Below are 16,482 nucleotides of genomic sequence, written 5' to 3' on the forward strand. Positions count from 1 at the left end.
TATTTCAAGCAGCAAAAGAAAAATTAGTTAGCTTTCTACAGTTAGATGTTAAATAGCTCGGTATAAATAGATTTATGATTCTGTCTATTGAAACATTGCACCTTACTACTATGTCTTATTTGTCTCACACAAGGCCCACCTTCCTAACTGTGACTGAGCCAATCCTACAATCTTTCAGACATGGTCTTGTTCACTAAGTATCAGCTTGTAACAGAAAACAAAATAATTATTAGCAATAGCTTAAAAAACCTGGAAAAAAAAGGCTAGCTTTTAGCATCTTTGCTTTTACCATGCAAGTGAGATCAAATTACAGCTGAAAGAAAAAGTTAGAAAAACCTGTAGGACTAAAACCAAGCAAACAGAAAATACACAAGAATTGTGCATAACACAGAAGCCTTAGGAGAACATGTCTCTTCCCAAATCTGTCGAGGACCAAATACCTTCACTCTTGTCAGTCACCACTGAAGTCCAGAATTACTTGGGGACTATGCAAGAGCAGTCCCAGAATCAGCAAAGAAGGTTTTGTTCAATTCCTGCTTTGTAGCACAGGCAGCAGTTTGAGTCACACTGCAAGATACTCACACTTTCACTATTAGGTTTCCAAGTATCAGGGGAAAGTTCCGTTTCCAATTTTTAGCTTGTGGTCATTTCCTCTGTGCTCCCTGACACAGCAATCTGCTCTACAAGAACAGTCTACAAGAAATCTGGCCTTTTGGCAAACACAGTTTACCTACGATCAAGTAATCTTTCAAAATATTTTTTTCACTTCAGTTGAAATTTAACAAAATTGATCAACAAATATTTTTAAGGATTTGGGAATTAAAAGTGCAGGAAGTTCTATGAAGCAGCAACAGCACAGAAGAAAAGCAAAAATCATCTCATTCTAATGCAACAAGGTCAGAAAACTGAAAATCAATCAGATCACAAGACTCAGCAAAATAATCACCACAGTAGCTGAAGTGTAAAAGGAAAAGTGTAATCAACAACCATGTGGCATGAAATGTATGTGATTAGTGTATATAAGCATGCACTTAAGGCGTAGGGAGAAAAAGCAAGTGGATAAAGGCAACCTTTAGAAAGGTGTCTTGGATTTTTCCATGTAGCAGGGTCTGCAGTTAAAGAGAAACAGCATTGAATGGCGTTTAACATTTTTAATCATATTTAACATAGCATTTTATTAATTTTCAGTACCAGATTCTATTACAAAGAGCACAAATGCATGCAGACAGATGTGCATGCTATTCTAGTATTGATGAGAGTGTGTAACATTAATAGTATGCACAGAAATAAGACCTTAACTAAACACATATAAATGACGCATATTAATCAGATACTCTATACAACGAAGTTTACTTGATGATGACTATTACTGCCATTCACCTAATTCCAAAAGCTCAAAGTATTTTCTTAACTAAGCACAGAAAACAGTACCATTGGTCTCCACAAAGTCGGACTTCTTTGGCAAAATATGTTTCTCATCATTTACTCATGGCAAGAACCAGAACGAGTAAAGAAACATTTTTAATGTCACTGGAAGTAGTGTTACTGTATGGGAAGGAAATCTGATGCTGTGCATCAATATTTTTAAGACTCAAATTAAAGAATTACATCAGTTCTGAGACAGATTTAAGAAGAGACAACATATGTATCACCTTTCTCAACTTTTATTTTTTTCAAAGTATTTATGCAAATTCCATTACAAAAAAAACCAACTTCTTACTGAAGGGTTGATGAATTTACAACTCTGTTTTCCTGTGACCTCTGTACAACACCCTGAAAGTGCAAGAAGCAAAACAAACTGGTGAAGACATTTTTGGTTTGCGCCTGTTTGGTACAAACTGTAGGTAGCACAACAATAATCAACTCCTCTGTTTGAAAAGCTTAGTTCATCTGGAGAGTTGATGTCTTGCTCAGTCAAAGGTGGGTGTATCATCAATAGAAATATGATTTTGATGGATTGGATGTGTTAAGGAAGAACTTGTAAAAAGCAAACTTTCATCCCTACTGTTTTGCAGGCACATGAGCTATGAAAAAACCATCATTAGGAAAAAGCTTTTGTTTGTCTTGGTTGGCAAATAGGCAAAATGACATACCAGCATCCAAAATAAGTGCAAGGGTTCCTTCATTCCAGGTTATTAAACAGCTTTAGTTTATTTACTGTTCAGACTAAATAAAGCAAAATGCACATAGAGGAAGAAACTACAATATCTTCAGTATTGTATTGCTCATCTCCTCTTAAAAATCGAATCTAAGAGAGTAAAGAGAGGCCTAAAGCCAGGAAGAAAAATACAGCAAGGTACTGCCACTGTTACATTTGAAAGATATGCATGAGGCACTCTCTGGTTATGTCCCTCCTCGGGAGATGACTTCTTCTCAGACACTGTTTTAGTCTTAAATTATTCTCTTTCTAGTGGCATGGGAATTTGCAGCTAGGTACTAGGCTTAGTTTTACATATAAATAAAGTTTTTTCACTATTATCTATAAGCTTCTTAAAATAAATATTAAGAAGACACACTCAAGTCAGAGACACTGCATTTTAACTTGCTAATACCTATGGAAAAGTTTCCCAATAGATCTAATTTAATGGAAAGGAGTTTTTAGGAAAGGAGGAAGGATTTGCATTTCTCTAAATGTAACACTGCTCAAGGCAAGGAGAAAGTGTTTTAATTAGCCCACATTCAGCAACCCACTGTTCTGGTTTCCATGTAGAATGGTTTTTTATCACTCATTTAACTGGTAAAACAGTCTTCCCCCAGTTATGCTATTTTCTGGGAGCTTTTCTGGCAATCTATTCAGAAGAATAATGACCTGATTACATGAAAGATTAAATGCCAGATAAAGGTGTGAGGAAATGACACTCTAGTCATTATGAAATCCAGTATTACACATTATAAGAAATTAGTAAAACAGCAGCTGTTAAGAACAAACAGACCCTGCTTTTCGAAAAAAAAAACCCCACCCCATCTCTGGAATAAAGCAACAGTCTATTCTTTTCTGGTTTTCCATATCCTGTAGTAAGACTTGAAAACCTTAATAAATGCACAGGAAAAGCAGACAGATTACTTCATTTTTCTCAGGACTGCCCTCCACCAAACTGTACTTGTTACGTCCTACTCTACAATATTCCTTTAAGAAGCTCAATACAATACAAAGATTACTGACTTCAGTTATTCATATATTTCGTCTGCCTTTCTAAAGCAATAGAAATGTTATTCATTTACAATGGGAGCACAGAGAAGCTGCTGGGAGTCATAAAAGGCCAGCACCACAGAGGATTTCCTGCAGCATGGCAATGAGAACTTCCCAAATACTAACTTCCAAGGTTTCTAGTTTTCATATCTTCACAGATCCTGGACCGAGAAGATGACCATCTATCTTGTACTCTCTTTCCCCCAAGTCGTGTCACCTCATCCTTTCCTAGCTCTCTTTCTCTAAATTTAAAAAAAAAAAAAGTGAACTTGTGAGGAAAATGTGCACCTCTTCCAATCCCTTCTGTAGGTTGTACCATTTTTCCCATCCTTGACACCAACTAGATTGCAAGGACTTTTGAGGGAAAGCTCTTTTTCTCTCATGCTTCTACAAAGCCAAGTCCAGAGAAGCAAGCCACACTGTTTGGGAGCTAGGGGTAAGAGATTCCTATCTGAAGTAGAGAGTAAAAGGCTGAAAAAACAGTGTTGATTTAGCAAGCAATGGATCTGTATTAATTGCTCCTGTGTTCTGTATCAATTCTGTCTGTTCAGAATTTGAACAATGTTCAGTTTCCTATCCTGGAACAAACAATAAAAAGGAACCTATAAGCATTTCCTACTTGGCCACTGGTATGTTCTCTCTTATTTTCCTTTCTGAACTACCATTATAGGTCTTCACTGCAAGACCAATTTAATAATTCACAAGTCCAGGCCCAGTTCTCTGGTAAGTGCTGCTTCTCTTGCAATTTGATCAGACAACACCACAGTGTGGTATCATCACATCAAACACACCATATGTGCTGAATCACTAGAGGCCAACAATAAACAGCAAAAGCATGCTGAGAACATTTCCTTCCCATCAAATTACACACATTCTCTGTAGAATATACAGATCAGCCTGAAAAAACACGTTATAAAAATAGAGAACTTCATATTTAATGGAAAATTTATCTCTGGTATTTTCTGACTCCCTTGATTTATTGCAGTGACCACAGTACAAGGGTATCATTTTTCCCTCCTTAACTGAACAGCACAGCAGTCAAAAGTGCGTTAAAAACTGGGAAGCTTTCTGGATGCCAATGCTCCAACAGATAACACTTAAGCTTGTAAGAACCACAGAGTAGGAGCTATTTTGAAATGGCTATGTTAATACATAACACTAGTAGAGCAAGCATTAGGATGGATACAAGTGACAATCACAAAACAGAAGTCAAAAGAGAGAGACAGTTGTATAAAAGTATCGGTGTGTACAGAGAGTTCCGTGCCAGCATTCAGAAAGCAGCACGCCAGGACTGATACTCCCTTGTCCAATATTCAACTAAAAGAAGAAAACCCTCATCTGGATAAAATCCTTTTCTGCAAGACTATTTCCCTCTGGGAAATCCCAAATCCATATTCAACCCTACCTCAACATCCACCTCGTTACCCATACAATTACCTCTAAAATTAGACTTCTAATGGCACTTATTACAATGTCACACAGCACAGCCAGGATAAGAGGCTGCCATCTTTTTTCTTTCCAAGCTACTTGATCCCATCTTCTCAGATGTAACACCACAGTCTGAACATAAGCTAAACCAGAGCAGTGACAACACCATCGAGACCATGATTTGCCTGAATTTTGGAAAGAGGAGACATTTCAAACTCAAGTGGGAGATCATAAAGGTTTCTCTGGTTTTACCAAACAAGCCTACATTTCTCTCAGAGGAACAAGATGAGATTATAACATGTACATATTGCATATTGATTGTTTTCCCCAAAAAAATCTAAGTGGGCATCATAAATAATAATTTAGCCCCACATCCTCATACTTTTTAAATTTAAAATCCAAATCCTTAGATCAAAGGCAACCTACAACAGAAAGGCTCTGCCTTTACTCAGAATACTGCAATTACAAAACCTGCTTTTACACCTGTAAAGCTGCAGAGAAGAACAAAATAATATTTTACCCTACAACTCAAAATCCAAGCATTCTGAGAAGTTCTAGAAATACAAACTATACACTGCACAATACAAGCAACTTAAAACTCTATTTAAAGACATCAAATGTGCCATTTCTAAAAAGTTGCACAGAGACTGAATTCTTCATCCTTGGAGGTTTTCAGACCCAAACAGATAAAGACCGAAGAAACCTGGTCTTGAGCTCAGAGTTGGCCCTATTTTGAGGGGACTGGACTAGAGGTCTCCTGAGATCATTTCCAGCCTGAATTGTCCCCACAATTTCTCACATGGTTTGCGTGCTAATTGTTGTGAACCCTAACTGTGTTCTCTGCTTGTGACAATAATTAAGATTGGAGCTTAAACCTTTTAAACAGCACAATACTAGTAGCTGTCCTTCAGAACCCAAAGGCCAGAAATATTACAGGAAAACAAATACTGTAAAGAACTTCTGATACCTTGACTTATTATTGTCAAATTATAAATTAAGAAAAATTTGAACACAATGAGAATTAATAATTATAGCCCCAAGTTTATCACGCCAACAAAAGTGTGTGCAGTTGTTACTGTATACTTAAAAAAGCTAAAATGTATCTTACAATCAGAAGGTAGATACGCCCCTGCTGCTCCTTCCTAAGATCAGGAGCATTAGTTGGTATAAAATGAGCATTGAAACTCCCGAGGGACAACTGAGATCACTTTCATGATCTGCTGAAGGATAAAATAGAAGCAGTACTGAAGATAAGCTTCAAACTAAACAGCTTCAGAACATTTAAAGTGCTGTGCTTGATGCACTTGGAGTCTCTCAGTGCAACCCAGTAAGGTGGCATCTGTAAGCTATAGAACATGTCAATTCAATTTGGTTTGCATCTACTACAAGTTTGTTTTAATTTCTCCTTCTTTCACTGCATTCACAACTTACCTATTTCCTACCCTCCTTCTAAAAACTTCTTTACTCATCACCCTCTCAATGAAATAACTTATTTATACAGCAAAAAGGGAGGGGACAAAAAACACACAAGAAAACCATGTTCTCTACATTCTAGACAATTATCTTCATAACTGAAATGCTTTCTTTGGCCTATTTTTCTCAAAAGAAATTCCCAAGAACAAGAAAGCTTAAAACATTAAAGATATTTTGAATACCCAAAAGTTTTTGACTCCAGGACATTTGCTAAATGGACCAAACAAATGTGACAACAGCTGTGTTTTCTTCCAAGCAAGTTCTAAAAAGCATACTAGAGTTTTAAGATTACAGCAACTGGTTTTTCATTTAAAAGAAAAGAAAGATTTGAATTCTCTTTCCAAATAGGCAAAACACATTCTTGGCTCACTCTTACCATTTTCATCTCCAGCTCCTTTCCGACCATCCTCTGGGGAAACATGCACCAGCTGCAGAATAAGGGGTCTCCGGGTGACAACTCCAGTACCTCGTGGGAGCAGATCCCTCCCCACAAGACTTTCCAACACAGAACTCTTTCCACTGCTCTGAAAAGCAGAATACAGCTACATTACTTTCTTTCACCTAAAAATGCTGTGATATTTTAGTTTGCTTTCATCTGGCCTGCAAACAGCACTCTGTTTTGTCCTCTGCTATAGAGTGCCCGAAGGAGCATATGACAGACTCCCTGCAGGCACAGCAGAGTCACTGCACAGGCACTGAAGGACACAAGTCTGCTACAAGCCAGTAACCATCTAAACCTGCTTTAGGTTACTGTTACTCAGAACAGATATCTATCTACATGGTTTGTAAGTGTCCCATGGTTTTTATCTCTTAAGGTTAAACTAAACACATAACAGGTTTCAGAAAAATTAATCTCCTATTTAACATCTTCTACCACAAATATTAAAACTCTCCAGAAACATTTCTTGGGAAAAAATGCTTTGCTTTATAATGCTCAGAAAGAAATTCTATGTCTTTTACTATGTCATTTTCTAAGATCTTGAAGCAAAACTTCGTAAACTGAGGAATTTACCCCTCTGTTAGTATTTGTTAGAATTAACATGGGCTTGGCTGCATTAATACCAGCAGCAGCATTACACAAACATATATTAACTATGTATACTTGAGCACATTAAGGTGCTACAATGTTATATTCCTTTCAGTTTGAGGGTTGGTTGGGTGGGGTTTTTTGTTTGGGTTTTTGGCTTTGTTTGGGGGGTTTTGTATAATGTATCAGCTTCATAAATACAGACATTGTTTTGCATCCTAAACATAGAAACAAACATTGTTTCATAGCATCCCACACTCTCTCTCTCTGTATATATTTAAATATTTACAACTTCATTGACTGCAAACATCTGTCTAAATAACAACAAACTGTAAAAAGCTGGGGAATACTTAAAGACTGTGAAATTACAAATGCTCTTTGAGCATCTATATTTCAAATGTTCTCCTGCAGGACTTTTGTATAAGATTCATAATTGGTCCAACAAGCACCTGTGAAAATCTAGGTTTTAGAAATTATTCCCGACCAGTACCATGTTAAAACTAACAATAAACAACAGACCCAGCTATGTCAACAGAATACTCAGTCTGATTGAGAAGATTTTGTCTTTTTAATAATACTGTATTCAACTCTTCCAGTTTTCTGCAGCTCTAAGTCTACATAGAGATGCCATGAGAAAACCTGTTCTGTCATTGCCACCATCTAGGAAATGTTTCTGTATTAATGCAACTACTAAACAACTCTCTTGTTTGTTAAAAAACAAACAAAAAAAAAACAAAACCAAAAAAAAAAAAAGGAAACCAACACATGCTTCTGACAGCTGGAAGGTGCATTATGTAACTGCTATAGAACCCCCACTCAGCCTACCAGTTCTGAAATAACAGATTTGAGACTACAAGTAAATGATGAGTATATAACCTAGCATGACAAGATATAAAAGAAGTGATGAATATCTTTAAATCTCACACATTTAGCGACATTAAGTGACTTTTCTAAAAATGAAAAATACATCAGAGGTCAAGCAACACATTACTATCAGACAGCACATTTCTACTAGTGCAGTAAAACAAGACATGAATATATCATATGAGCTTTATAACCTATTGAAATAGGACTTGTATGCAGAACTACAAAATAAATAATAAAATACAAGGCCAAACCCCTAGAAAGTCTGAACAGCAACAAATGAAAGCCTTTTATTGTACCACTTTATTGTATATGCTTTGTGGCACAGAAAAAAAAAAGATGTTTTATCAAAAACATCATTTGTCTCAATAGGCAAACATACCAATGCACATGATGTACATTTTTCAGAGTAAATCTAAATCAAATTTGACAGCAGTGAGATCAATGGTCTAGAAAGACTTGGAAAAAAAGCAGGGTCTAACAGAAATATGGCCTTATTAAAATTTGTTTTTCCTTCAAAAGACTCCCCTAGAAATTAATTAATAATTTTCTTCAACTGTCCTTCTCCAAACCCAACTTTGGGAACCTTCCCTGCAAGGAGCTTATAACAGACCATTGGGCACTGAATTCTTACCAAAATAATTTAAGAACAACCTGACCAAAGCATGAACTAGGTCTGCAAGCCTTCCTAAGAGAGCTCCTGTTCTGGCACACTTCTGAAGAATTACTGATATTACAGACTCTGAAAAAAAAAAAAACTTCACAGTGAAAAATAACAAACCACTTCTCAACAAACTTACTTAAAACAAGTGAAATGCCTTGTTGAAGTGAAAACCAAAAAAAAATGGGAGATTATAAAGGTTCATCTGCTTCATTGGAAAAAAAAACCAAAGAAGACCAGTGTTTCATTTATTAAAAGTATTTCAAACATTAAGAGGCATCTCGATGTGGCACTTGGAGATATGGTTTGGGGTGATTATGATGGGTTGATGGTTGGACTAATCTTAAAGGTCTCTTCCAATCTTGATGATTCTGTGGTCTCTTCAGCAAGATTTCTTAGACATGGCAAAAATTATCACTCAGTCTCAAAAGGCTGGAGATCAAACTAAGATGAAGTGGCTTCTCATGAACATATAATCCAAGCACATAAGGTATAGTAATAAATAGCTGGAATCCTTATCAAGAACCTCACCATGAAAGGAAACCAAAAATCCATGGGACAAGCTGCTGCACACTGCTGCTTTAGTCCTTCCTAAAGAGTGGTAATGCTGGAAGCTAAAATGGGCACACACCAAGCTACATTTAGAAGTAACCCACTGTGTCTTACACCACCCCCAATTATCTCCGGACGGAGAAGGAACAATCTGGATCCTTTGCAAACACACTAAATGAAACATTACAGTACTCCATGCATCAGGAAATTCTTTCAAATTGCATTACATTCCCAACTAAAGCAATCTGTTGTTGGAATACAATTATCTAATGACGCACTCCTTAATCGGGACTCCTTAGCATCCATTACCAAGAATTGTCTGGGAACACGCTGAGGAAGGCAGTAAGCACAAAGCTGATCTTGTTCTGCCAGTGGGATATGGGTCTGTTAAGAATACAAAGTCAGTTCAGCCAGTCCTTCAAATAATAGATGTAGACAGAGACTAGTTCTGATGACCAAAGGTACCACAGCAATTTTAGGTGAGTGTGCAGAAGCATCACACTTGTCCTGTCAATCTCACTGAAATGCTCGTCATGATGTTAAGCATGGACTGAAATCCACAAATTCATTTAATGATGAGTCCAGAAAAGCATTAACAACCTCTAGCTTTTCACAGAAGATGAGGCAGATTTTCCCTCTGGGACCCTAATATCTGATCCTAATATGAACTATTTATTAGCTGTGATATCTAGAGGAAGTTAATAGAGATTGCTCAGAAAAAAAGGTGGAGCAAATACAGGAACATCTTGTGTCACTCCTTTAACCTTTGTGTCAAACTTCCATGGCTGTGTTTTACACTCTGCTCTGTCAACCACCAATAATGTCACAGAGAAACACCGGAGTCTGGTGGATGGTAAAACCGTTTTTCCCAGAAGTACTAAGACAAAAAGAGATGATGCACACAGGACTGACATATTTTACATCATATATACTGTCAGAGTGTGTTGAAACCTTGTCAGCATTCTCACTGCCTCTGCAACACCTGTGTGTTCATCTTTGTTTAGATTAATCTGAAGATGATGTTGACAATCAAGGATGAAGGGCAGTCACTAGGAAACAATTGTGCACTTACTCTCCCAAATTAAGAAGCTGCAAGATGTAAGAATTGATCCACTCCAAAAAGCCAGCATCTCTACTTTTAACAGTCCTCCTGAGGTTGCTCTGCCTCCCTGTCCTACATTACTTCTTTACTTGTCCCTGTGTATTTCAACTGTGTGCACTTAAGTATCAAAAGGCATCTGCTCCCATCCATTACACTAATTCTTAAGAGAAAATGTGGGTTACAATCTGCTGCATTACAAACCACAGTTTTAGGAATTCAGAAGCAGCACACAGCAAATGCACGATTTTATAATTCTCCAGCTTCATTAACAGCCAGAGATGTTACTTTCAGAAACACTTCAGGGTCGTTGACAAGTCAAGTGGAAGAGACTCTGTCTTGAAAATGCTGAAGTAACACTGTGAGCAACCATTCACATTCATCCTATCCCATTTACTTCACTGGCTCTCTTACTCTATTTCCGCATCCTCCTTAGCATTCCTACTTTAGAAGACACGCGCCCTACACCAAACAGAATGCAAAGATGTTTTCTCCATATCAGAAAAAGAACCCTGAACCAATCCTCTTGCACCATGGAGTTATTCTCCACTTTTACTGCTGTCTATAGGGACAACAGCCTAGAACACCCTGATGGCAAAGACCAGGGCAGAGAAAGGATCAAGTGCCTCAGTGCTGTCCATATTCACTGCCACTGGATCACCTGCCACAGTCAGCAGCAAGCCTCTCTTACCCTCATTTCTCTTTTTTCCTAACTGCTGATACAGTGCTGGAAGTTCCTCTTGCCTCTGATGTCCCCTACCAGTAACAGTGGCTTTCTCAACACCATCTCTGCCTATGTAGGCAGTATTTTTATATCCCTGAGCGAGCTTGTCCTCATTTCTACCCCCTGCACGAGTCTTCTGTGCTGAGGCTGAGTCATAAGTTCCCTCAGTACTGCTCTCCTTAGACCTCCACTCATTTTCCCAAGCAAGTGTAGAGACTATTGTTTTGTGCTCCATGAGGCTGTCCTTAAAGGAATGCCAGGTCTCTTGTGATTCACAGTCCTTTAGCTCACAGGGTCCCACCAATTAGCTCAGTAAATAAGCAAAGTCAGCTCTTACTCTTATGAAGTCCATGAAGCAAGAAGGCAAATTAACACAAGGCCCTCCTGGAGTCTCACTGATGCACCATCAAATTTCTTACAGTCACTTGCTCAGATTGTTGACTGTTGTATATTTCAAGTATTATTAAAATGATAATGAACTTGTATCATCTGCAACAAATTTCAAGTCATCTTACAAGCATCTCCTGCTTTCCCTTGTCTATCTTTAGACTTCATAATGTCTTTGTGGAGCCAATGCACAATATATCATCTGTGGAAAAAAAACTTTTTTAAGGAAACATATCCAACAAATTACTGGGAAACTTCCAAAACAAAAATTAGTTGAAAGCACTGGAAAACTTAGCTCTTTCCTTTTGAACAGGGCAAACTGATAACTTTTTTTACTATCTCATCCAGTAGGAAAAAAATGCAAAGCACTCCTGCAACACAACACAGACTTAACTACAGGACAGCACAAGAAAATAGAGGCAGTGATTTCGGAATTCCCTGTACCGTTTGGAGTGGCACAACAACACAGACATTTGAGAATGACAGTAAGGAGCTGTGAAGTAAGAGAGACTTCTCAATGAGACATAATAATAATTCCTGAAGAGTTCCATTAAGGAAAGCAATGCATCTGCTTTGACATCTGAGATGAAATGGTGGCAATTTTGCAGTTTCTGTCATCCAAGAAGTATCAAAGTCCTGCTGGTAAATCATGCTCCTGGCAATACATACATCTACAATTCCCTAAATTTTCATTCTATCATTGGGAAATAAAAGCTAATGCATTTGTGCTGGGACCTCATCCACAGGAATATTACCCAAATTGGTGCTTTAAAAAGTTATTTGCAGTAGCCATCCTAGAAGAGTTCAGCCTGCTGTAACTAAAGAGCAGCAGAATTTTTTTTCTTTCCTTATTTTGCAAATATGAATTATTCTGGAATAAAAGGTGAGTACACATGCAATTTCAGAGCAGTTCCACAAGGGAACTGCTTTGCTTGGAACAGCTATTATAACAAAATCTTCCTATTCAAACTAGGAACGCCTCAAGCTAGGCTGGTTGTAAACAGTTAACAAAATAAAAAGTTTATTTACTAACCAGAAAAGAATGTTAAAGCTATAAGCAGGCCAAATGAATTATTTTAAGACATTGTTTGAAACAAAATTACACTTCTAAAAGATGCAAAAGAGACAACAGGCTGATCCCAATTTGAGAAAGCAGTGAAACCAGCATCATGCACTGCTCACTGTTTCAAAATGCATGCAAGATCTTGTCCAGACTACAAGACTGTTGTTCCTGCAGGGCATTCCCCATTTACTTGAATAGAGAGCTCTCCTGAGTAAGTCAGGGAGAAACTTGAAGTCTCAGGAACTACCTCCACATAAAACAGCTTATGTACAAGCAGTAAGAAATGCTAGAACTGGCACAGCTCAGTTCAAATTCTTCAGAAATCCCACATTTACACCATATCTAACTGTAGACACAGGCCAAACAACAGCAAAGACAGCAATGATTAGCAGATGTTTTCTTCCTCAGTACATTAATTCCCTGAGCCCTCCAATAATTCACTTAAGAAAAAAACGCCTCATCTGAGTAGAAACAAGTACAGACTCTAAGTTACATCATGGAACTGTGGTATTTGAAGATTCACATTTGCAAGCCAGATATCCTGACCTTACGTAGTATTGTGTATACTACTATACTCATGACTTGCAGTAAAGTGAATCAAAACAAAGCCAACTTGTATCTTCAAATTTTAAAAGTTCTAAACAGCAGTATTATCAAAAAAACCCAAACCCCCAAATGTCTAAGTTAGTCAACCTTCTGGCTACTACAAGAACAAACAAGAACTACACAGCCATTTTCTCTCCAGATTCTGAAAAACAAACGCCTGTGCTGTTTTAATACTCTTCCCCTCCATCTTCCTGAAAATATTTTTCTGTGCACTGTGCCCCCTAGACAACATACAAGATTCACCTGCTCTAATTAAAATACAGGTTTTCCAAGAAAAACAATTGCCAATCACAAGATGAACAGGACCCTTGCAGTAAAGCACCAAAACCAGTGAGAAAACAAAACAAAACACACAAACAAAACAAAAGAAGAGAAGCACAAGACTTCTTTATCCACATCCAACTGTGAATTCTGTGCAGACTCTCCACTCTTCCAAAATAACCAGGCATTTGCAAACAATAAAATTAGTATCTTCTTTAAATGATGTTTAATACTGCTTTCATATTAAAAATTCATATTGATAAAATGCAGGATCGAGTTATTAGACCTATCATTTTATTTTAATTCATATTAAGTGTGCAGATAGAAACAGTGAAAATGCCATCCTTCCAATCAAAGAAACCTCCAGGACCCAAAAAGCTCAGCTGTTCAGAAACACAGGGAGCCCATCAGAGAAAAGAAACAGCACAACATAAACGTCGTTTGCACTGTATCATATCAGCAGCAACATTTATATTATGTCTGGTAAATGTAAACAGCTAATTAATGTCAGCCTCACTTTGCTGCTTGTCTGAAACAAACAGCAGAACAGTCAGGGCATGACTTGACAGGAGCAAAGGATGGCAAAAGGGAAAACAGTTACACCCAAAACCAGAGACTGTAAATGTCAGATATGAAAACAATGAAAAAAAACCCAAATGAAACCAGGAAGTTTACAAAATATTTGGGAGAAAAAACAAACTGTCCCCAGCCAGCATAGAAGCTACACTCTGGTTACATCCCTCAAATGTAGATACAAATGGGTTTTTGCATCTGCATGAAATGCCAGGAAAGATCCTTGGACAAAACAACAACAACAAAAAATCCAAAGAAAAATCAAAACAAACAAAAAACCCCCCACAAAATCCAAACCAACACCCCAACAAGAAAGGAGGGAAGAAGACATAGCTTTGTTTGGCATGGTGTTTTCCTGGTTGCTTGGTACAAGCTGGAGTTTCCTTCACCTCAAACCAGCTTTTTGCCAACACAATGTAGGCTACACTGAATGAGCTAAGCGGCTTAAATTTCTGTTCCCCTGACAGGGGAAGTCACAGAAGCCCTGTACAGCACCTGAAGTTTCAGACCAAGGTGCCAGTCTCTCTCAGACGGGATTCTTTGATAGCATCTGCTGGATTCATCCCCTTATCCCACTCGTCAGGATTGTACATTACCTTCCCATTGCTTTCAACTTCTTAACAGCCAAATTACCATCTCAACTATTTATCTTACCAGAATATGAACTTATACATATTCAAGTGCTCGGGATGTTGCCTCAAATCAAGAAACCTTCCTCCTTGCAGCAAAAAGTGGTCTAGCATTGAAATATCAAACATGATACTTACTCCACACAGTAAAAAAAAAAAGGAATAAATGTAATGCTCCTCTGTGAGCCAACCCCAGGGGAACATCCAACAGAAGTCTATAGTAGATACTGTAAACTACACCTCCCCATTGAAAGTCTCAAAATGGCATTAACAGAAGATTGAGCAAAAGTACTCATAAATGTACACATGGAAGGTCACTTCTAAATCTCACTTGTGAATTTCATCAGTTGCTACATCAATTTCACCATGATATCTCCAATTAACATGACCAAGTGCAAATAAAGCCTACAAGGTGTTTTTATAATGTCACTATTAGGAGAATTTTGCTACAAAGCTGACACTAAAGTTTACATATAACTAGGCTGATGAATACTAAAAACCCCAAACATATTCCAAGAATTACTGGCACAAAAAATAAATAAAGACAATTCATTTTTACATACTTCTAGGCAGATATTTTTTTGTCTCGCTGGTTTTCTTAAATTTATTCTAAATCTTATGCCCACTTTCGTAGTGCAGACATTTAATTTTTGTGATACCACCTATCCATACAAAAGACCATAACTAACCAAACTACTTTTCTTCCCCTTGCCTCCTTTTACTGTGGTTTTAATGTGTTTAGTTGAGACTCTTCAATATCACCTTGTTATCCCTTACAAATACAGATCACAAAGCATTTATGTAAACCAGAATACTGAGCATTACAGCATTATTGAACAAATATTTTTATATCATATTCCTAACCTGGACACTTCTTTTTTTCCCCTTCAGTCATACAGTTCTAAAAATGGAACTGGAATACTGAATTGGGGAAAAAATAGAACAGCTATCTGGGAATGGCTGAAAAACCCTGAAACAGTGAAGGAAAACTGGCAGTCTGAAGGTGTCCTCTGAGTTCTATCAGCACAGTCCCCAGTTTTCTTAAATGACCCTGTACTAGGACACAGAAATAACTTACACAATACTTATGGGGAGAATGAGAAGGAATTCTCATATGACTGAGTGGCAGGAAAACCACTAGAAGTGCAAGAGACCATCTAAATGTGCAAAATTTACTGAGAAATAATTTGCAATTAGCACCAAAATGTATCTAGAAAGAGGAAAAATTAAAGCATTTCAATTTCTCAGGGCACAAGGGCAGTAGGAAATGAATCCCAAACAAGAGAGGTGAGGGAAAGGGAACATGGGAAACAGAAAATATTCACAGCTGAATTAAGGCTTATTAACAGCTTCTAGTTCTACAAACTCTAGAAAAGAAAGAATTAACTTAATGCACAGAATAAGAACTGGAGAAAGACATGAGTACGACACAACACAAGGGTAGAGAAGAGAGAGGACAGGTGAGAAAAATAAACAGAAAACACTACTTCAAAAAAGCATTTTCCTTCTCTTTGATGAATATGTAAAAAGGTCATTTAAGAAAACCAACTGGCAAATTGGAAGAAAAAAGCATAATTCAACTAACAGAGAGTTACAGAAGTCTTAACTGGCAGCATTTGTTTCCTACAAGTAAAATGGAGGTGAAAAATCCAAGACTGTTCATTGTGAATATTATTTAAGGAAGAAAAAGCAAAGACAGCATATGCCAGTGGGCTACAAATACATCAGCTGTGTGAACAAACTTAAAGGCCACGTAGCACTTCACCATGAAACAAGACTGTCTAAAAGGCACATGTAAAAATAAAAAAAAAAAAAAGAAAGAAAGCTACCAGCAGCAAAACTATCAGCTCTAAGGCCATATCTGACACATCTCCAGAAATCTGGTCTCCAATAAACTAACTTCAAATTAATAGACTAATAAAATTTTATTTAAAATAAAATTAAT

The 16,482-nt window shown here is 37.4% G+C and overlaps 1 protein-coding gene across 5 annotated transcripts in view; it reads right to left on the reverse strand.

Moving 5' to 3' along the window:
* DNM1L (dynamin 1 like) overlaps window positions 1-16,482 on the reverse strand; it is a 36,252-nt gene that overhangs the window by 17,860 nt on the left and 1,910 nt on the right. For 2 of the 5 annotated variants that reach the window (XM_032105553.1, XM_032105555.1), the window contains exons 2-3: window positions 6,468-6,615; window positions 1,071-1,109 (exon numbers count right to left, since the gene is read on the reverse strand). The exons of 1 other annotated variant lie outside the window; for it this stretch is intronic. In XM_032105553.1, coding sequence (XP_031961444.1) covers window positions 1,071-1,109; window positions 6,468-6,615 — 187 coding nt within the window. The remainder of the gene's footprint in view (window positions 1-1,070; window positions 1,110-6,467; window positions 6,616-16,482) is intronic. 2 more of the 5 variants (XM_032105557.1, XM_032105554.1) reach the window with 1 other exon arrangement.

This window comes from Corvus moneduloides, chromosome 4 (assembly GCF_009650955.1).
Source record: "Corvus moneduloides isolate bCorMon1 chromosome 4, bCorMon1.pri, whole genome shotgun sequence".
Lineage (NCBI taxonomy): Eukaryota > Metazoa > Chordata > Aves > Passeriformes > Corvidae > Corvus > Corvus moneduloides.